Raw genomic sequence first — 23,733 nt, 5'->3', positions numbered from 1 at the left:
GTTGACATGAGACACTATTAAAATTTAACCACTGTTTAAATAACATTTTTGGAATCAATAATGTGGGTCCTGAACCCTCGGCTTTCCAATTGCATTTGGTTTCATTGTGGATGCCATGAAGATGAAGTTTTACCTGCTCTTTTTTACCCTATTTATCTGGATTCAAGAGACACATGTCTTCGCTCTTCCAAGGTAAATATCTGATGGTGCTACTGGGCTTTTAGTGTGTGGTGAGTGGGACAGGGAAAGTATTGAGGCGAAATAACTCCATGTTGTATAAGAAAACATTTGGCAAAGGTTGACATTTATTTATTGCTCTTGTGATTGGATATGTGGTTCAATTTAACATATAGATGGTGGAGGAAATGAAATTATTCTAAGTCTTCTTTGCATCCATAAATCCTACGTTTTTAATCATATTAAAACTATTCTTTTCGGTCTAAGTGCAAATCAATTCTGTTCATTCAGTGCTTTTGAATGCCAATAAAGGGCATTCTGAAACTTAATGGGAAAAAATAATTTGCTTCATTTGCCTTAAAACAAGATCTTAAATGAATTACTTCTTGAGGTAGAAAGAGAAACCATTTCAGAAAGTGCTAACAATCTGTTTTCTTTCTAAAGCAGCTTTTATGATTGTTTTTCCAGTCATAAATCATTTTTGAATAACCATTTGGTATTTGTATAATGTTTCAGAAGCAGCTTTATTGTTACCTATCGATAAACTTCAGAAATGCCCTGAAACCAAATGCTTTCTTAAAATATGAGAACATGTGTCAGAGATGAAGACAGGCAGAGTGCTGTTATTTTCTACATGTACAGCTGGCTTAAAAACCTGAAATGTTTTAGTAGGTAGAACTAAAAGGATAAGCTGCTCATGTAGTGATACTAAGCAAGATGAACAACCTAGAGGAAGCACGATTAAACACAACCTACTCCCAGGACAGAAATATCTACACAAATAATAGTCAATTATGTCTCACAGCCCTTCTGTGACTCCGCACCACATGCCAGTGGCAGACCTGTGACAAGAGAACACCATTGAGTTCATGCCTTAAAAAGAGGATCTTCCATCTCTGTGTTGCAATTGTATTTTGTTGACGGAGGTTACAGTAGGAGGAGACTTAAAGAAATTTTTAGGTGAATTCAGTGGAGCAATATCGCTCTGTGCTACTGGAAGGTTTATTTATCTCATGTTTAAACAAAACACTGAATATCTGACCCTTAGAGAAAAATATGGCATTTCCCGTTGGAAAGCACAATTCTAACTCTCCCAGCCCCTGTTATGAGAATGGCTAAAATAATGAGATTTTAAAGGTGATATATTATATCTGACTTTTTATTTTTATTTGAGTGCTAGCATTGGAGGATTTAACGGTCACGTATTAAAGCTTCCCTTTGCAAGGTTACAGTGTGGTTACTGCATTTCGACTTCTAAGAAAAATACTAAACACTGTGAGACTTGTGAAAGAGCTGGTGGCACTAGAAAGACATCGAGCTCACTTGCAGGGAAAGGGCAAGGCTGGAGGCTGTTGGAGAGCCAGCAAGGTGGGAGAAAAGACAGCCCTCAGGCAGACATCTGTGCTCCAGGCAGATGAACAGTTTATGTGGTCCAGGAGGACACGAGAAGATGCTGGCAGCACTCTTCTAGTGACACTATCTATATCTCTCTCTATCTGTGAGGTGGTGGCCAGGGCCCCTGCATGGGATTCATCTGACTATACAGGCTTTCCATACAGTTCTGCATAGGAACAAGTCCCCTTCATCTTCTTGTACAGATAGTGGAGAAAAAGATGTGCATTTAGGCTATAATTTATCCCAGTTTAGCACACACATCTAAATTAGCTCCTGTTAACTGGACCCTGAAAGTGCCTGTTTCTTTATTGAGAGTGACTAGCTCAGATGAAGATATCGAAACCATCTAAAATGAACTGTAACACATCCCACCCACTCTGTCATAGCTACAGGATAAGACCTGAGCATTGTAGTGTGGGGATGGCAGCTGGACTTCCATTTATCCAGAAATAAAAGAGAGAGGAAAAACGGACGGGGAACAGCAACCCCGGCAGCAAATCAGAGGAGGGTAGTGAGAGGGATCCTCTTAAGGACAAACTTAAAGAGCAACCAGGGAAGCAGGGCATGAGGACAGAAAGTGAAAGAGAAGAGGTGTGTTCAAGATGAACATGTCCAGCCATAACAGGGCAGCAGGCAGTGCAAGGAACCTGGGGGTGGAGGTTTGTTTCTGAGATTGATATAAAGGCAATAATTAGAGCTTTCGTCTGGGTATTTTCTAACAGAAGAGGGGCAGAAGATAAATGAAAGAGGGTAAAACGTCAAATTGGAACAGAGGAACTGAGAAGCCCAATGACTACAATTTCAGCTGTTAATACCCATGTTAAACATGGCTGCAAGAGCAAGGGCAGAACTTGGATCAGCCTGTTCAGTGTTTTCAGGTCCTACCAATGAGAGCTATAGAGGAATTGCTGCTAGCTACAACCTGCCCAGTACTTACCACACTCAGCTGAAATATTTGTGCAGCAAATGGTGGGGTACAAGCACATACCAGCTTCCTCATTATGATGCTCTCAGGCTGTGGGAATCATAGGACAAAACCAGATGCAGATGCCCTTTTCTGGTCTCCCCTGTGAAAAGACTCCGTGAGATACAAGAAGATAAATTCCCTTTTGAAGTAGCCCCCAACACAAGCTTTGGAGTGCACTTGCCTAAAGAAATAGGCAAACTGGCAACCTTGCCTATGCCTGATTGCTTTTGGATGCTCTGCCAAATGATGGTGGGGGCAAAAATAGGGCTGGCACATTGTTGGCTCTTTAAGAGAAGCAACAGTGATTGCTTGGAGCTTGGCTAAAAGTGAAAAAGATGAATCACCTTTTTGCCAGATGCTGTCAGGTCTCTACTTGAAATCAGTCACAACAACGAGTTGTGACAATCATGTTAGGCAGCTTGAAAACACTAGTTTTGAGAGCCCTGACTGTTTTCTTTTCAGGACAGCCTTTGCAGACAGGGCTGGCAGGAACTTCCACAGTGCCTGGTTTACGCACTGCCACCAACTCCGCATGATTAGAGGGACAAGAGCCACCTCAGCGCAGAAAATGGAAATAGGGATCTGACATTCCCCTGAGCCTCCTTCTACACACACAAATCATTTTAATTATCTAGTCAATGCAATTTTGAACTACATGGCTTGCAGGGCATTGAAGATCAGGGCTGGATTTACAATGCAAGGTGGTATTTTTTCTTTCCAGAAAGTGAAGGGGCAATGGATTTAAACTGAAAGAGGGTAGATTTAGATTAGAGATAAGGAAGAAATTCTTCTCTATGAGGGTGGTGAAGCACTGGAACAGGTTCTCCAGAGAAGTTGTGGATGCCCCATCTCTGGAAGTCTTCAAGGCCAGGTTGGATGAGGCTTTGCGTAACCTGATCTGGTGGAAGGTGTCCCTGCCCATGGCAGGCAGTTTGGAACCAGATGATCTTTAAGGTCCCTTCCAACTCAAACCATTCTATGATTCTATGAATTTCACTTCGGTCACTGATGGTAGGGTCAGGCATGGAGTAGCTGGGAAGCACCATCTTGTGTACAGTGTGTTCATGTGGGAGACGGAATTCCCCTGAGACCGTGGGACACAAAAATAGTCTCCCATGAGACCGTGGGACACAAAAATAGAAGTGCGTGACAACTGTAAACAATGGATAACAAGAACAGATGTGCAGGACACGGGACTGAGACCAGTGACCTTGGAAAGAAGAACAGAAAAATATTCTTACAGTAAACAAGGACTGGGACCAAATGCAGGAGGGGGATTTGTCACATGTATATAAGATTGCCAGCTTGGCTCAATAAATGATTTCACCCATGCTTTCACCTGAAGCACTCAGCAGGGTCCGTGCCTTAATCCTCCACATGTTCAGACCATGGGTTTCAGGTAGAAGGGGAATATAAGTATCAGGCAAAGAGGAGAAGGACAGTGGTATAGACCAATTGAAACTATACCTGGCAGAGGGATAGAAATGAGGAGATAAAGAAAACTGGACTGGAGTGGGAATGATGATAGTAGTAGCCTCTGCACATCTGCAAAACATCATGTTTGGCTTTTGCAGGAGGCTAGGAGGGCTCATGCCTGTGCTGAACAGTGACTGAGACCAAGAAACTCAGGAGAGCTGTACTCTTGGTCCAGGCTGGTTTTTCAATGGTGCACACTGAATTAGCTGGGGCTGGCAGCTGTTGTGCTGGTGCCAACCCCCAGGAGCAATCTCAGTGTCCAGCAGTAGATATTGGCTGCCCAAGCCCTGCATCACCTCTTTCATGGATTTTACTGATTGGCAGAAGCAGAAGCTGGAACGGAGCTCAGCATCTTCCCTACTGAACCTTTTTTGAGTTCATAGCAGCCAAGCCAGGGAAGATGAGAAACACTGAGCCTGCTTCTCTACTTTTGCATGACTTAGATTAGTTCCAAGTACCTGTGCTTTATCTAAATACCTTTGTTTTTCAGGGATGAAGTTTTGTGGGCTCTCCCACAAACAGACAAACAGGTCGAAGCCCTTCAGGATTTACTGAACACCACTGAGGTAAACGGATCCCTCTGCCTTTCTGGTCTCTGGCCAAATTCTTTCCCCAAGTGCACTAATACTGCTTCTCCCCTTGGAGAAAGATTTAGCCCACTTTCAGTCATTTGGCCTAATACTGCAGCTCAGCAAATGCTTGGTTTTCATTGCTCTGCTACCTTCTGATTTACATGAGGTGACTTCTGCTTCATGATGTTATAGGAGTGCATTATAGCAGAGCTTAGATTTCTGCAACTGATTTTGTGTACCAATTCACTGCAAAATTGGCAAAGCACCAACATACAGTAAGTAAAAACACTTTTGCTGGGGAACCTCAGCACTTCAGAGCACTGCGATCTTGACGTATATATATGACTTGTACAGATTTGAAGATCATAACTGGATTTTCATGGTATTTTTCTTAAAGCAGCGTTTAGAAGATAAATATCTCTTAAGCAATACTTTTTTTTAATTACTTCTATCTGTCATTAAAAAAGAGAGTATTTAATTAAAATGAGGCATCCCTTCCTTTTTAAAAGCATTTGCCCAGTGACACCCTCACAGGGTGAAGCCAACATTCAGCAATAAAGGTGTAAACATTCTCTCAACCAATATAATTTACAGGATGATTGAGGATGTGTCTCAGATGACTGAAAGCTTTTAACAGTGCCTATGCCCAGTTTTTCTCTGTCTTTCTTGGCTCTTATTTATTTTACATCCATCACAAAATCTTACTAGTCTTCTGCTGTCCCTACCAGCATCTTCTTATCTTTCCCTTCAGTTCAAACAAACCTTGATAATCTTCCTTGCTCTTTTCCACCTCCACATGTCAGTTCACATATCCACCTCCTTTGCTGTACCAAAATAAACTTTCCCTCCTCCATCTTTTCTTCACCACTGTCCTTCCTCACTTTCTCGTGAAGCCAGGAGCCCCAGGAAGCCACGAAGAACAACTGCAACACATTCAGAGCAGAGAGAGTATGTGGTGCTTTCTGCCAAGTCACTTATGTGAATATGCAAACTCAATATTTTTCAAGGGTTATAAACTGGCCATTTTTTTTCCCATGGTTACAAATTGGTCAAGTTATAAGAAGAAAAGGGAAAGAGAATGGGAGAAGGAAAGGGAAAGGAAAAAGGAAAGAGAAAGGGAAAGGGAAAGGGAAAGGGAAAGGGAAAGGGAAAGGAAAAAAGGAAAAAAGGAAACGGAAACGGAAACGGAAAAGGAAAAGGAAAAGGAAAAGGAAGACACAAACAGTAGCTCCCAATGAATTTTAATGGTTACAATCTAGCAAAATAGAAGAAAATTAAAATTAGCATCTTACAAGAAGAATTATAGGTGCTACTCCTGCAAAAGTTGGAAAGCGAAAACCTAAACAAAGGAAATGCTTTGTTCTTAGAGCACATACATCGCATGTAGCATTCATCAGAAGACCCAGGTGCGGGAACACCTACAACAGAGTCTTTTGTAGCTGCCCCTGGGGCAGTATTGACCATTGCTGATGATGGGTAAAGAGACCAATAATCATATGCATTATCAAGGTTTCCCGTTCACCTCCATTCACTCCTCCTCTGCCACCTCAGCTGTGTCAATCCAGAGTTCTTTAGATTTCTTTATTCTCAATTCAAAGAATGCCTACACCAAAGAGAAACTAAATCTGAACCAGTGCACGCCAGTGCAGACAGCAGGTTAGCCAGGGCAACAGGGAAATCAGTGCTGTGGAGCCAAGCATCCAGCTTGCTTCTTGGATGGGTTTTCCAAACAATGCTGAGCCGTGTGATGCTGTTGCTACCCTGCTGATAATGTCTGAGATGGCTACACTGAGACTAGCTCAGCCATTTGTATAGCACATTGCAGTAATATATCCAGGGGCCAAATGTTTTACCATTTATTGTTTCAAAGTCTTGATTAAAAGCATGGATGAGTTTTCTGTATGAATTTTCAGGCACGTTCTCTCTGAGAAATGGGTGAGGTAAACAATTGACAGCTGATACATGCCTGGAAACATGATGCCCTAAGTTGAATATAATATTCCTGATGCAACCACACCAGAAAGGAAAAAATAAACCCTATTGTCTGCCGACTCCATGCTGTATCTCTTCAAAAATGCATCCAAGGACTATGTCGACATTTTTCACATTGTAAAACCAGGCCTAATTTTCTTCTTACTGTCACTTCTAGATCTTTTTGTACTATTGCTTCTAAAATTTCAGTCTTTTATGGAATATGTTGGCTTCTGATTTTATTATTGTAAAAGATTCAATTTTACCAAGAAGAATTCCATTTTCTTATTTTCCTTCCATTTCTAATCTCTGTGTTGCTGCTTCAACTTGACTTATATTCAAACCCCTTCTGGCATTTATTTCCTCCCTGATCAAAGTAATCAGCAAATACAATAACTAGAAAAACTGGTCTGATCTTCATTAATTCTCCAAACACCCTCAGGGAAAATAACTCTCAGCAGACTTGAAAACATGTAACATAATAACAGGCTAAACATATCTATTATACTAGAAATACTATCTCAGAAAAGGTTATGTTCCTGTCTTTGTTCTTGATTTATGAATTTATGTGCAGAAGTCATTATAAACATCTCTTAAATGCACACGTTTCAATTCCGGCAGTAGCAGAACGCTATAACACAACACAGGGAACATTAAGCTGCTTGTTACAAGTGGTCTCTTAAATTGAAAACATATGCTTTGATTATTTTCAAAATACTTATTAAATGTTTAGTAAGAATATTTTTTCTTTCCTCAGTAAAAAATTAAAATGTTTTTGGAAACTTTGCAGGTCATTCTCTGGCAACCTATTGTGGTTGAAAACATCCAGAAGGCCAGAGAAGTCCATTTCTATGTCGGGGCATCCAGCATAAATGGCATAAAAGCTCAGTTAAGGCAACTGACCATCCAACACAAGTATGTATTTTTCATTTGTTGTCACAAATGTTTCTGTAAAGTTGTTTGTCATTTATTTAACAAAAGATTATGCTCTTTGTTTTTCAGAGTCTTGATAGGAGATGTTCAAGGACTTATTGAAAAACAGACTATCAATGATACAGTCAACCCACGCAGATCTTCATCATATTATGAAAACTACCATTCGATGAAAGAAGTAAGACATTTTTGTTGCCATTCTCTATAGATTCAAGGGGTGAAAATTTGAGAAAGGAGACAGGAAAAGAAATCATCGACAGATAAATAATTTCCACTGTATTGCTCAACCACTGAAAATAGTATTTACCCATAGAGAAAGAACGAAGCACCAGTCAAAATCTCTCATACATGTATTGCCTCAAACTGCCATTCAAATGCAGCCAACAAAAAAGTGAACTGAAATTGCAAACAACATGCAAATATTTAAAACATTAAATTAACAATAATTTAACCAAATAGAAGTAAAGAGGAATTTCAGGGCTATACTTGGACTGTGTTGTGACTGTATTTTACTGTTTGTTTTAAGATAAATTAGAGTCAGGCAGCTGGTGAGTGGTCTGAATTGCTAGTTTTTCTTTCCCATCAGTTGAAGAGTCAGGATTTAAGGAAGAAGAATTAAATCTAGACAAGTCTAGAAAAAAATAAGGAGAAGATCTATTTACTAATTTCATCCTTGCAGATATATCACTGGATGGAAGAAATAGTGAAAGTCCATTCTGACCTCCTCCAGAAAATATATATTGGATCATCATATGAGAAACGACCACTTTATGTTCTGAAGGTACAACTGTGACTTACTGCAAAATCTTTCCAAGTACTAATTTAAGCAAGTGCTGAGGTTTGGCCAAAACACTTCCTTAAATCTACACTTATATGTATATTTTTGTGTCCTTTAGAAGTTTCCTAAGTTCTTCTAGTAAGGTGCATTACCTTTGCAAAGGCATTTGACCACTCTCGATTCCTTGCTGGGTCGCAAATCACATCTAGGCCATCATCCAAAGGCATGAAGTACTGGCATGGTGGATACCCTCCTCTGTTGGGTATGAAGCCAATCTAGTTTGTTGCCCTGCATAGTTGGGGATCTGCTCTCTTGACTTCAGGTCTTGCTGCAGTCCTGGTGCACCCTGGTACATGTCAGAGGCTTGCTGCAAGCAGACTGAATTCGGCACTCTGATTGTATGTGAACGTAACTGAGAGCAGAATCCTGGCCCAGGATAGAATCACAGAATCATAGAATGGTTTGGGTTGGAAGGGACATCAAAGATCATTTAGTTCCAACCCCCTGCCATGAGCAGGGACACCCTCCACTACACCACGTTGCTTAGACCAGGATCGGTCTAAGCTCTCCCTACAAGACAGATGCTTCTTCTTACATCTTGGTTATCCTTTTCACTTCCACTTTTATGTGGTACACTTTACCATGGTGACATTTTAATACAATTTATCTTTTGTCAGCTTTCTAAGGGCCAGGAAAAATCCAAAAGTGCCATATGGATTGACTGCGGTATCCACGCTAGAGAATGGATTTCTCCTGCTTTTTGCCTGTGGTTCATAGGCTATGTGAGTAGATAATCACATCTGATTACCGTTTTCAAAGCAAAGCAAAAAAAATTTGATGCCATTTACCTTCTTTGTCCAATTGCGCTCTAAGCTCCATAAAGTCTTAATCCATTTACTTCGACAACACCAACCTAAGCTGCATATGTAGCAGTGAGTGTGTGTGCATGTACGTGTGTGTCAGTAGATGAACGGGAGTGTGTGTGAGAGAGACAGAAAGTCATATAGGTTGAATGCAAAAGAGCTCAGATGTATTCTCAAGTATGAAAGAAACTTCAAAGTACGTGCAGCAAATTCATCAGAGATGTGTACAATTATGAATGGTCAAAGATGGAGGGGGCATGCCAGAAGAAGCAAGTATTTGGTAATTTACTAGGTCTATGTCTATACTGCCACATGCATCCAAGGAACGATCTTGGCTCTGAGTCACGGAGCACATGGTGGCTCATGCCCATCTTACTCCAGCTGTCACTGCCAGGAGTAGATCAGAGGACATCCAGAGTGAGCTCAAGCTGTCCTAAAACCCTTGGTTCTTCCCTATGTGTCTTCCTAGAGCAATAGGTACCCCACGCTTGCCTGCTCCAGGCATGGCATAGCTCCACACCAGCAACCTGTACTTAGCGCTTGCTGTGATGTGTCACCTGCTGCTGTGCCTGCTGCTACTGATCCTCCACCTCCTGTCTCTGCATTTTCTATTTGTGCTCCTGCTTTCTTCTGGATCTGCCTCAATCAGGAAATGAGGCCACACAAGCCGCCTTCTTCTGAAGGTACCATCCCTGCTAGAGACACCCTCATTTCAGATCACCAGAACATGATCAACAACTGCCAGCCATGCGCATAGTACCAGTTCATGGAAACTAGTGTATCACTGATGGGATGAGACTGTAGTTGGGCTTATCCTGACCAGCGCTGGTGTGCAGCCACAGACCGATAGTCACATTTGATCTTTAATAATATCTACACTGCTGAGGATAGCGAACAAAGGTATGCCAAAAGATACAACATAGAATCATAGAATAATAGAATTGTTTAGGTTGGAAGAGACCTTGAAGATCATTGAGTTCAACCATTAACCTAGCACTGCCAAGTCTGCCACTAAACCATGTCCTTAAGCACCGTATCTACAGGTCTTTTAATTACTTCCAGGGATGGCGACTCAACCACCACCCTGGGCAGCCTTTTTCAATGCTTGATAACCCTTTAGGTGAAGAAATTTTTCCTAATATCCAATCTAAACCTCCCCTGGTGCAACTTGAGGCCATTTCCTCTTGTCCTATCGCTTGTTACTTGGGAGAAGAGACCCACACCCACAACATCTATGGTTTGCACCTGGACCTTAACATACGTTGCTTTGGTCTTTTTGAATTTAAGGCATCTCTGCTCAACTCATCATGCTGAGCTGCTGGCCCAATTCCTAGTACAGACCAGGAAAAGGCTCCTAAGGCCTTTTTGGCCCAGACGAGGTTGACCAGCTTCCTCAGTTGGTGTCCGGAAGTATTATTTATTGTTATTTTTTCACAAAAGCAAAGTTCACAGTAAAAACAAGCTAGATGAGATTGAGACTTCACAATCACCAGTACTGTGGCCAGAGAAACAACATAGATGAGTCCTTGAAACATGAATGGCCATGATGGAACTAAATTATGATGATGATGATAATAATAATAAGAATAATAAATGTACTTATTTCTGTTCTCAGTCACAACTATAAAACATTAATGACTGTAGCAGTTGAAAGGAGATTGCAGGAGTTAGGGACAAATATAGCTGAATGTACCTTGTGACCCACAGATCATCTCAGTCTTCAAGGTTCCCTTGAGAGAAATGCATTTGCCCTTTTCATGCTGCCCCAAATAATTACCAGCTGTGCTGTCACTTTGCCAGTGACATGTCCCTGCAGCATTTTTCAGAAGTAACAAGTTGAACATTTAGGTTCTCCATCTCCTTGTTCTAATTTATGTGTTTTAAATTCAAATTTTATTTCTATATCACTTCATGAGGTAACATTTTAAAATCTGACATTAATACACATCTGCACAAACACACTAAAATCACTAGCTCTCTCTAGCAAATCCTAAGCATTCTTTATAATGGGTCCACTCTGTATCATTTAATTTTGTTGTTAAGATTGCAGAATGATTGACATTTCTCATTTAGTCAGAGAAAGTCCATTGCCTGAGGAAAACTAGAAAGGATTTAAAATGAAAGAAAGTGGTTTAAGTAAGACATAAAGAAAAAAAAAAAAGATATCATTAAGGTCTTAATCTATTCTAATATTAACAAAACCACTTATCTAGGTTAAAATTTATCTATGTGTTGTGGACACACAACTCGGTTAGGTATCACTAAAGCCTTCAAAACACGCTGTGAGGCAAAATTAGCAATGTAGATCTTACTGACTTGTGGCATAGAAGTGCATTGCACTCACAATGCAACCAGAAGAAATAATGTTATGTACAGCAGCCATTTGAAATGTTACTTGTTATATTTGAGCTTGCTTAATTTTATGCTACTTTTGCAGTGTTTTGTGTGCAAGGGAGGGTTCTTATCATTTATACACGCAGCAAAAGCTCTAATCTTCCTATTAACAGGTTTCAACTCTATCTCATGACCACTCATTAGCATTAAAGGACTGCAGTGTATCTGATTGACTGTATCAGTTTGATTCCTACCCTCTCTCCTGCACTTCTAACCAAAGAGCTACTTTGCTATTTAGCAATTTCTCTGATGTGATGCATCTCTATCAGGAGGTAGACTGGTCTGATAATTGCACAATTACTTTACGTATGCCACCAGGTGCCTTTCTAGGAAGGTAAGAAAAGCTCTAATACGAATGCTTTTAATAAGTTTCCCCTGTGCTTTATAGGCAACTCACATGCGTGAGAGGGATCAGATCATGACAACACTTCTGGAGCACTTTGATTTCTACGTCATGCCTGTGATGAATGTGGATGGCTACGAGTACACGTGGAGCCATACTTCTGTACGTAGAGCTTTTTCGATGGAGCGTGCAACTGATGTGCTGTTTATGGGAACTATCAGTGTGCATGCTTAGTGTGTAATTTCCATCCTGGAACTGCACGCCTCAAACTCTTGATCTCTGCTTGGAATTTCTGCATCTCTGCCCTATTTAAACCACAACAAACACTGCAGCTAATCGGCATTTGACCCACAGTACCCTTGTGTCTTCCAAGTTGCTGGAGATGCATTTGGAAATGACAGAATCTCATCTGGGGATATTAATACTTCCAGATTGTCAGGGAATGCTTGCGCCAGCCTTCAGCAGCAAGGTTACAAATACTGGCACAGTCCAGCACAACCTGAATAGCATGCTACATAGAATCATAGAATCATAGAATGGTTAGGGCTGGAAGGGACCTTCAAAGGTCATCTAGTCCAACCCCCCTGCAAGGAACAGGGATATCTCCAACTAGATCAGGTTGCTCAGGGCCTTGTCCAACCTGGCCTTGAACGTCTCCAGGGATGGAGCATCCACCACCTCTCTGGGCAACCTGTTCCAGTGTTCTACCACTCTCATAGTAAAAAAATTTTTCCTAATATCCAACCTGAACCTACCTCCCTCTATTTTAAAACCATTACCCCTTGTCCTATCATAACTGGCCCTCCTGAACAGCCTCTCCCCATCTTTCCTGTAGGCCCCCTTGAGGTACTGGAAGACCGCTATAAGGTCACCCCGGAGCCTCCTCTTCTCCAGGCTGAACAGCCCCAACTCTTTCAGCCTGTCCTCATAGGAAAGGTGCTCCAGCCCTCTTATCATCTTCGTGGCCCTCCTCTGGACCCTCTCCAACTGGTCCATGTCCTTCTTATGTTGGGGGCTCCAGAACTGGACGCAGTACTCCAAGTGAGGTCTCACAAGGGCAGAGTAGAGGGGGAGAATCACCTCCCTCGACCTGCTGGCCACACTCCTCTTGATGCAGCCCAGGACGCGGTTGGCCTTCTGGGCCGCAAGAGCACATTGCCGGCTCATATTGAGCTTCTCGTCCACCAGTACTCCCAAGTCCTTCTCCTCAGGGCTGCTCTCGATCCAATCACCACCCAGTCTGTATTTATGCCTGGGATTGCCACGACCCAGATGTAGGACCTTGCATTTGGCCTGGTTAAACTTCATGAGGTTGGTACGGGCCCACCTCTCCAGCCTGTCAAGGTCCCTCTGGATGGCATCCCTCCCTTCCAGCGTGTCAACGGCACCACACAGCTTGGTGTCATCGGCGAACTTGCTGAGGGTGCACTCCATGCCACTGTCCACGTCACCGACAAAGATGTTGAAGAGGGTCGGGCCCAACACGGACCCCTGAGGGACACCACTCGTGACCGGTCTCCACTTGGACATTGAGCCGTTTACCACTACTCTCTGAGTACGGCCATTGAGCCAATTCCTTATCCACCGAGTGGTCCATCCATCAAACCCATGACTCTCTAATTTAGAGAGAAGAATGTCGTGCGGGACAGTGTCAAAAGCTTTGCACAAGTCCAGGTAGATGACATCCATTGGTCGACCCTTGTCCACCGATGTTGTCACCCCATCGTAAAAGGCCACCAAGTTGGTCAGGCACGATCTGCCTTTGGTGAAGCCATGTTGGCTGTCACCCACCACCTCCTTGCTCTCCATGTGCCTTAGCATGGTTCCCAGGAGAATCTGCTCCATGACCTTGCCAGGCACAGAGGTGAGGCTGACCGGTCTGTAGTTGCCCGGGTCCTCCTTGTTCCCCTTTTTAAAAATGGGGGTTATGTTCCCTCTCTTCCAGTCATCGGGGACCTCGCCAGACCGCCACGACTTCTCGAATACAATAGCCAGTGGCTTGGCAACTTCATCCGCCAGTTCCTTCAGGACCCGCGGATGGATCTCATCAGGTCCCATGGACTTGTGCACCTTCAAGTTCCTCAGATGTTCTCGAACCTGGTCTTCAAGTACAGTGGGCGGTGGTTCATCCTCACAGTCCCTGCTAGTTCTTTCCACAGCTTGGGTGGTAAGACAAGAGGCTTTACCATTGAAGACTGAGGCAAAAAATTCATTAAGTACCTCAGCCTTCTCTATGTCCCGGGTAACCAGAGCACCAGTATCCTTCCGGAGGGGGCCTACATTCTCTTTGGACTTCCTTTTGTCCCCTACATACCTATAGAAGCATTTCTTGTTGCTTTTTATATCCCTTGCCAAATTCAATTCCTTCAGGGCTTTAGCCTTCCTCACTTGATCCCTGGTCACTCTTACAGCTTCTCTGTATTCCTCCCAGGCTATCTGTCTCCGCTTCCACCCTCTGTAGGCTAACCTCTTCATTTTCAGTTGGTCCAGGAGCTCCTTGCTCATCCACGCTGGCCTCCTGGTCTTTTTGCCCGACTTGTTCTTCGTCGGGATGCACCTCTGCTGAGCTTGGAGAAGGTGCTCCTTGAATGTAGACCAACTTTCCTGGGCCCCTTGTCCCTCCAGGGCCACCTCCCACGGCACTTTGCCCATCAGGTGCTTCAAGAGGCCGAAGTCCGCCTTCTTGAAGTCTAGGGTACAGAGCTTGCTGAATGGTTTCCTTGCTGCCCCATGGATCTTGAACTCCACTGTGTCGTGGTCACTGCAGCCAAGGCTGTCCTTAAGTTTCACCTCACCCACCAGTCCCTCCCTGTTGGTGAGCACAAGGTCGAGCATGGCACCCCTCCTTGTCGGCTCCTCTATCACCTGCAGGAGGAAGTTGTCATCCACGCATTCCAGGAACCTCCTGGACTGCCTGTGCCCTGCTGTATTGTCTCTCCAACAGATGTCAGGGTGGTTGAAGTCCCCCATGAGGACCAGGGCTTGTGACCGCGAGGCTGCTCCTATCTGGCTATAAAGCGCCTCATCTGCTCTGTCCTCCTGGCCAGGTGGCCTGTAACAGACCCCTACCGTAACATCCCCTATCCGTCTCCGTCCTCTAATCTTGACCCATAAGCTCTCTGTCAGCTCCTCCTCCGACCCCAGGCGAAGCTCCACGCATTCCAGCCGGTTGCTGACATAGAGAGCGACACCCCCTCCTCGTCTCCCCTTCCTGTCCTTTCTAAAAAGCTTATACCCCTCCATGTTGACACTCCAGTCATAGGAGTCGTCCCACCACGTCTCCGTGATGCCAGATAGACATCAGATAGAGCACAGTCAGTAACAGACTTCTTCCTCCTGCAAGGTAGCCCCGTTCTCCAAGTACTTTTTGTTTCAGATAAATGAAGGTACAATAGGTATCTTTTATCCAGGATTTTATTTGTTGGATGGAAATTCTGAGTTGTTGAGATAGTTCTTTGATTTTTAGACCCTTCGCTCAAGTTAAAAAAAAAAGTCTTCTCCACTCTTTTTACTCATTTGGTCTTCAATTCAGCTCAGCTCACATTGGGATTGTTACATGTACACATCTCAGCAGCTGCACACCAACTTTCCAACTTTCCACGTGCTGTCAGCAATGCCTACAGAAAGGTTGGACTTAAACTCCTAAAACTCACACACCTGGCCAAACAGCATGTCTTCTTCTCTCCTTCCACAGCCCAAATCTATAGAAATCTAATCATATGTGATGATCTCTTATCCTACCCAACATTTCCTTTTATCATCCAGCCTTGCTGGCAATTAGATTGTGGTTTTATAATCTTTCTTGGTCTTTTACCTCTTCATTAGCACATGATCTGTAGAGGCAAAAGTTGGAAGCCACATTTAACTAACAAGTGAAATGGGGCCATCATTTTTCTCAGCTTTTTCCCTGAACATGGTTTGTGTATCTTTCCATAGAACCGGCTGTGGAGAAAGAGCCGCTCATCACACGGTAACAGCAAATGCATCGGTACTGACATGAACAGGAACTTTGATGCCCGCTGGTGTGGTATGACATCATTTCCTTCCTATTGTACTCCTGCCTCCATTTTAGCCTTTAAAATTCTTAATTTTGAAAACATTTTCGTTTACCATTTCACAAAGTTGATAGAAATGTAGCTGAATAACTTTTATGAACCAGCAAACAGTTCCCCAACTTGAGACACTTTTCATTGGGACCCAGGTTTTTTCCTCCCCAGATGCCACACCAAGGACTAACCTCTTCCCAGCACGATGAGGAGAGGAGGACCAGGACCCTGGATCCTATCCCTTGCATCACACCATGACACACTGGGGCCAGGCTGTGGTGGGGCAAGGAGGAAAGAGGGCAGAGGTGGCACTTGCTATGTCACCCAATGCCTGTTGCACCACCTAGTTGAGCAGATGCTCCACTGTGTTGTATGAACTGATCATCTCAGTCATCCTTCAGTAACACCTGGCTGACCAAGATTTCTTGGCTCTCAGTGTTTGTTGTCAAGGCTATATCACGTTTACTTACCTGCAGGCACTTCAGTACTTGAGAGGTTTTTAATAGTCTGCAGAACAGCTGTCTTAAAATTTACGCTATAGATCAGATCCAGCTTCACTCAGTACTGACACTAACGTCTGGTATGACTTTCAGTCATTTTAGTCCATTGCTAAACTGGGAATAAAGGTGTTTGTTTACCATCCATGGCGATTATATGGAGAAAAACACACATTTTTTCAGGCACAAAATTATGGAGACCAAATACAAAGATTTAAAAGTGATACTCAGTAAAAATATGTCATGAAACCAGAACTTGGAGAAGTCTGAAGAAATAACAGCAAAAAACCTATGTGATACAGATACTAGGTTCAGGGAAATGTTATGTAATGTATCGCATTTAACTTGTCAAGCACTTTTGGCCAGCTTCTTACAGGGCAAAAGCAGAACATCTTTAGTAACTAGGGAAATATTAATGCCATTTTCAGCCATGCTATGCTCCCCTCTTAGACATGGATGAAAACATAGAAGAGAGAAGCCTCAACACCTTGCAGGGTCATTGGAGAGAAAAAACATTCTACAGATAAATTTAAGCACTAAAGTCAGATGCTTACAATAACTTAAGCAGATGATTGTAAGGATGTCCTCAGGTTTCTACTCCTTTTAGTTAAACAGTCAGTAAAATGCCAGAAAACAAAATTCTGTTTTTCTTAATTAGCATAAAAATATTGCTTCTACTGAATCAGATGGATCTTTGCTTAGTAACTGGTACCAATGGTTGAACAGATTTGATCCAGAACATATTAACTGTAGAACCTCGATTATCACTGTAGCTGCGCAAAACACCAGGAGTTCAATAGAAGGCTCAGAAGAACCAACCCAGAGTTTTATCACTTTATAATTACGTTTTAATTATTATTAGCTGTGCCAATGGAATACAATAACACAATTGTGCTAACAGGAAGTGACCATAAATTCACGGGAACCTGCAATTTACCCTTTGCTCACATACTGTCAAACACAGGAGTTCTTGTCAGGCGTGCCAAGTGTTCAAACTTCCATTGCCTTCAGATTTGCTTGTGAATACACTCTGTGCCAACGCAAAATTCCAGAGTTTCTATCTATGCATTTAATCAGAGCTATCCTGCCATGTTTATCTGTTCTTCCTCTTCAGCTGCTCCGATGACAACTTTATGAACAGACAGAAAGCCCTCACGATTTTTCTGAAGGGCAAAATATACTACATACACTGATACATCATGCTTTTCTACACTAAAAGCAAAATTACTCCACTGAAACCTATGCACTCGCTCTGGGGAACTAAATTTGTCTGGAAGCCAGTTTGAGCCATGTTTTCCATATTGTTTCCTTATCTGGCTGTTCTCAGTATGACCAAGGATTTTGGAGAGCAGATAGAACATTAATCCAAGACTGCCAGCAAACAGATCCTTCATTGCCTTTTCGCTCAAACAGTTACTCACTTCTGTGCAAAACAGAACAGTGTAAAACTTAACATTCTTATTTTACCACTTTTTCATGATTTCACATAGATGCTAGGAACTGTTTGTGTTTTCATGCACATGAATTTTCATGGACTGTCTGTGAAACCTCCCTTAAATCAGCAAAATTAAGAATAACACACACATCCCAGAGCATAAAATGTACCACAGCCATCTCTGCCCCAGTACCCTGGTTTCTGACCTCCCAGCCTGCATCTCCCAGACTTAGTGTCTCTGTTGGCACTTCTTCCCCACAGCCTGCTCTCTTCACTGTATTATTTCTGCTTCTGCTATGTCATAAAAGGGTGTAGGTAACCTGAGGATTTATTTTCAGCCATTGATATTACAAAGGGGCTTGGATGCATGAAAATACAGGTTTATTCTTAACATCGACAGCGACATACTGCTGTATCACCCAGTCTTTCTGCCTGTTACATTTCACCTAAATACAACCGTATGGAGCCTTGCAACTTTTAATTAAATAAAACATACATATGTCAAAATTGTTAAGTGTTTTTGGGGTCCAGATACGATCCCTGCTGATTTGTGACATGCTATAGATCTTCCCTATGTGTCACGGGCACCAGAAGACATTTACTTCTCTCCTGTATCACACGATAAGAGCTTATGTTGCTTCTACAGGGCTGCTATTCTGCAGATGTAACTGGCATTATTGATTTTTGGAAGATGGACATCTCTAAAAGTGTCCCAGTGCCCAGGGATGAAGAAAGTCTTCTGGGTGTTCAAGTACTCAGTGAGCTTTATTCCTGCATAAAATTTAAGGATAAAATGACCATTTAAACTACAGATAGTAGCAAAGGGGAAAACTTACAAAATTTATTAATAATGAAGAGCTGACATTTAACACTAAAGATCCTGGCTGCTTCCAGAAAGTTATTTGGTCTTATTCTGAAGACAGCAAAAATGGTGAATCCTAGTTGTCTTCTTGGTAACTTGTTCCATTGCCTAGTTTTCCTCATTCTTAAAAACCCTTATTTTGACTTGTGTTTCTTCAGCTTCCAATTTGCAGTTTGCTTTCCCCCAAGATTAAATAATCACTTAGAACAGCCTTTTTCCTGTAGCACTTCTAGATTTTAAGAAGGGATCTTACAATCTTGTTCTTGATGAGTTTAAATGGAGCATATTCATCCTCTCCTCTAAGATTTTTTATCCAGTCTTCGAATAATTTTTTTTTCATCATCTTCTCCAATTTTTTTCAAGAGTATAGTAGGTGAGAAATGCTAGGAAGCTCACACTGACTTCTGCAAGCATGGGAGTTCTTTCCATAGCACAGCAGAATCCACGATTTCTTGTGTACTAGCATCATGCTCTGCTCTTTCAGGAGACAAAGAAATGCAAAAAGGAAGAAGTTAAGGAGTAACGCTGTGCACTCTTCTGTCACAGGGGAAGGAGCATCTCCCTATGAATGTCACGAGATATACTGTGGACCCTATCCAGAGTCTGAGCCTGAAGTGAAAGCGGTGGCTCGCTTTGTCAGAGATCACAAAGACATCATTAAAGCATACATAACCATGCACTCTTATTCCCAGATGGTATTGTTTCCATATTCTTACACTATGGACAAAAGCAAGGACCATGATGAGCTGGTAAGCCTTCTTGTCTCTTTAAGTTTCACACTTATTTCAGAACTTCTTACCCTGCTTGGTTATGCTTGTAATGAGGGAGTCACAGTGCTCTCAAGCTCAAGAATTAGGAAATGAGATTTCTCCTGATGTTCTTAAGAACTTAGAGTAAGTCTGGGCTGGTCTAGCACAGCGAGCGTCTTCTGAAGACTATGGAAAACTGAAAGTTATTGCAGATTGCTAGCACATCATCAACCTCTGATACTTTGAAGCTGCTGCTAAAAGAGCAGAGTCTTGGTTTTTTGGACACCTTGAAAAGATATTTGTGCAAATTCCTGTTTATGTTGTATGGTTTACACAAACTCTGAAATTACTTGGGTGTGTAACTGAAAAATACCCTCCGCATACCTAAGCAATGAGGTATTCTGGTGGACGCTGGCTATTTTTATTGAAGTGTTTTGCTACAGATACTTATTTAAAAATGGTCCTAATGGTAGGATGGAAAGCATATCCTGCTTATGTAGAATTTTACATTCTTGAACCACTAAATGGCTTTGTAGAAACTCTCCTAGAAGACAGGTAGAGTTCAAACTGGAAAAAGTATCCGCTGCTTTTTCCTGCTAACTGGAAAACTCCAGATTTGCCTGGATCTGTAAAGAATATCCAGGCTACAATGGGATTTGGTAACAAAGAGTAATTAAGCCACAAGAGTAGGTGGGCAGCTTAGTAATATTTTTCTTACACAAAGACATCAAATCCCCTAGAGTAAGGAATTCTCTCTCCTGCACTTCCTAGCCCACTTTTGGTGTTTCCTAAACTCCAAGTGCTGAGGCAAAAAATTCTTTTGTTTGCAGCAAGGGCTCCTGCCTAGCAGTAAGAAAGGAGCAGAAATCATGTAAAGAGGACCAGAAAGCAGGTTTGCAGGCTTTGGGATTTGCCATATGGGAAGGCAGCACATGTCTGAGGTGGCCAGGCTATTTCATATGTTACAAGATATAGGGACAGACAGTAAGAGAATTTATGAAGACACAGGATTGACATTTGCACACACTGCTGTCATTTTTACTGTTTTTCAACCTCACGCATCTCTCCTGTCAATTAACACATATTATTTTTTTAAATGATATTAAAAACAACCACTTTATTTAAAAAAAATAAATGTTCTACAATTAAGACGACTGCAAAGGGTACACAATTAATGCATTGGAAGCATCCTACTTCATTAGACAAAAACCGAAACAGTTTGAGATAACATTTCCATTGGTACCTAGAGCCAATGTGTTCAAAAGAAGAAATGAAAACAATCCAGGGATGTAAATATGGAACAAGCTAACCCCAAACAATGTACATTCTTATGCTGTCTTGGTTACTGTTTAATTTTCTGAAATAAACTGTTTTATATACCGCATTAAAAAAATGCAGTTGTGAGTGAACAGTAGTAATGCATTTGTGACTCCTTCCCTGTAAAGCAGGAAGAGATGCACTAATTCTGGACATTTGAGTTTTCTTCATGGCTTAAGAGCAGAATTCCCTCAATGAAAATATTTTCCTCCTGTTTTTGTCCATATTACATAAATCAACATTGACATAAATACTGTGGTGGAAAAGGTAAAATACGAGACAAGTGGGAACAAATGGTTTGTTGCCTGAAGTGGGTGGTAAGGTCCCATATATATTTTTTTATCTAGCTACAGCAGAAAATGCAATCTCTAACATGGGCATATGCTGAAAATTTTAATCACATCCTGGGGGTTTTCCAGAGCCTTTTCTACATGTATTTAACTAATACAAGATCCAGAGCACAGTGTAAATAGAATCACAGAATGGTTTGGGTTGGAAGGGACCTCAAAGATCATCTAGTTCCAACCCCCCTGCCATGGGCAGGGAAACCCTCCACTACACCAGGTTGCTCAAAGCCTCATCCAACCTGGCCTTGAACACTCCCAGGGATGGGGCATCCACAACTTCTCTTGGTAACCTGTTCCAGTGCCTCATCACCCTCAGAGTGAAGAATTTCTTCCTTTTACGCAATCGAAATCTGCCCTCTTTCAGTTTAAAGCCATTACCCCTTGTCCTATCACTGCATGCCCTTGTAAAAAGTCCCTCTCCAGCTTTCCTGTAGGCCCTCTTTAAGTACTGGAAGGCTGCTAGAAGATCACCCCGGAGCCTTCTCTTCTCCAGGCTGAACAGCCCCAACTCTCTCAGCCTGTCTTCATAGCAGAGGTGCTCCAGCCCTCGGATCATCTTCGTGTCTCTCCTCTGGACTCGCTCCAGTAGCTCCATGTCCTTCTTGTGTTCAGGACTCCAGAGCTGAATGCAGTATTCCAGATGGGGTCTCATGAGAGCAGAGTAGAGGGGCAGAATCACCTCCCTTGACCTGCTGGCCACACTGCTTTTGATGCAGCCCAGGATACGGTTGGATCTCTGGGCTGCCAGCGTACATTGCCGGCTCATGTTGAGCTTCTCATCCACCAGCACTCCCAAGTCCTTTTCCTCAGGGCTGCTCTCAATCCAATCTCCACCCAGCCTGTACTTGTGCTTGGGATTGCCCCGACCCACGTGCAGGACCTTGCACTTGGCCTTGTTGAACTTCATTAGGTTCTCCTAAATAAATCCTAACTGAATACATATTGACTATTATCACAAGGCTATAAAGCTAATAATGTTTTATTTGATTTCAGGAAAGTCTAGCAAAGAAAGCAGCTACAGCTATAAAGAGGACAACAAGGAAAACTTACAGACTTGGTGCTGGTGCACAAACAATTTGTAAGTATGATTTTTGCTACAACAGGCATGATAGCGTATCCTTGCTAGCATCAGAAGACAGCTTTTGAACAGAAAACTGAAGTTCTGGTTTCAGGTAACTTATCTATTTTCCCGTTCTCATATAGATTTAGCTCCCGGAGGGTCAGATGACTGGGCTTACGATCTTGGCATTAAATATTCTTTTACCATTGAGCTTCGGGACACAGGAACTTACGGATTTTTGCTGCCTCCTAAAGAAATTAAACCAACTTGCCTAGAAGCACTTTCTGCTGTCAAAGAGATAGCTCAACATGTTCTTCAAAATTTGTGATGTTGAATATCATTTATTCCAGCATGACTGTATTTACTTGGCTCAAATAATAATAATAAAAAAGCTTGCTGCTTTATTAAAATTATTTATATGTAGGCAAAAAAAAAAAAATGACTGCACCCCCTATACTTCATTTTAGAATACATCAGTTTTTCTCAACCATATTTATATACCTATACCTACAACGGCAGTTCAGTGCACTACAAATTATATATATGGCGCACACTATAAGTGGAAAATAGAGTAGATAATGTTATGTTCCTCTAGATGGCAGGAACTCCAGGTGATGTAGCATCGAATGGGCCTCTGATTGACATGTGGCATGCTGGGCAGACTCCATCTGTAGAAGAGAATCCCTCGTTTTGGTCATACGAGCTACTGTAGGATTTTCTTACAGAACAAATGTATTCTTTGCTTCCACTGTCAAACAGAAAGGATGTTCACATCAGAACTTCTTGCTGTATGTTTAGACAAAAGTGAGGACACACAGGTGGCCAAACGACTGATACCAACTGGGAGCTGCCCACAGGCTCCTCCACTACAAATAGCTGGCTAAGTTTATTTATCCTGCAGCCAAGGGTTTGTGCAGCACACCATAGGTCCGAAGGCCAGGCTACACATATGGCACAGCGCAGGACCAGCCTGGGTCTACTCAGGTTCATCTGGATCACCAACTCCTCCACATACAGTCATCCCTTGGTCAGGGCCAATACAAGTATAAAGACAAGCTGTCATCACGTTGGTGCGCTGGTTAGATGTGAGAATGGTGCTGAAGATGAGACCCAGACAGACACCCTCACTAGAGGGAAAGGATGCCGTCCAGAGGGACCTTCACAGGCTTGAGGAGTGGGCCCTTGAGAAACTCATGAAGTTCAACAAGGCCAAGTGCAAGGTCCTACATGTGGATCGGGGCAACCTTCCGCATCAATACAGGCTGGTGGGTGAACAGATTGAGAGCAGCCCTGAGGAGAAAGACTGGGAGTGTTGGTTGATGAGAAGCTCAACATGAGCCAGCAACGTGCGCTTGCAGCCCAGAAAGCCAACCGTGTCCTGGGCTGCATCCAAAGTAGCATGGCCAGAAGGTCAAGGGAGGTGATTCTGCCCCTCTGCTCTTGTGAGACCCCACCTGGAATAGTGCATTCAGCTCTGGAGTCCTCAGTGCAGGAAAGACACAGACCTGTTGGAGTGGATCCAAAGGAGGGCCATGAAGATGATTCGAGGGT

General features: G+C 42.6%; 1 protein-coding gene across 1 annotated transcript; it reads left to right on the top strand.

Moving 5' to 3' along the window:
* The first annotated feature begins 115 nt into the window (after positions 1-115).
* On the top strand, positions 116-22,510 carry CPB2 (carboxypeptidase B2). Its single transcript, XM_086612011.1, has 11 exons — positions 116-192; positions 4,506-4,581; positions 7,349-7,473; positions 7,561-7,669; positions 8,171-8,272; positions 8,947-9,051; positions 11,915-12,031; positions 15,806-15,896; positions 19,256-19,458; positions 22,116-22,200; positions 22,326-22,510. The coding sequence occupies exons 1-11, from the start codon at positions 116-118 to the stop codon at positions 22,508-22,510; spliced, it is 1,275 nt and encodes a 424-aa protein (XP_086468137.1).
* The last annotated feature ends 1,223 nt before the right edge of the window (positions 22,511-23,733 follow it).

Source organism: Tauraco erythrolophus, chromosome 1 (assembly GCF_009769465.1).
Source record: "Tauraco erythrolophus isolate bTauEry1 chromosome 1, bTauEry1.pri, whole genome shotgun sequence".
NCBI classification, from domain to species: Eukaryota; Metazoa; Chordata; class Aves; order Musophagiformes; family Musophagidae; genus Tauraco; species Tauraco erythrolophus.
Note: the sequence above shows the minus strand (reverse complement) of the source record. Positions and strands in the feature narration are given on the sequence as shown.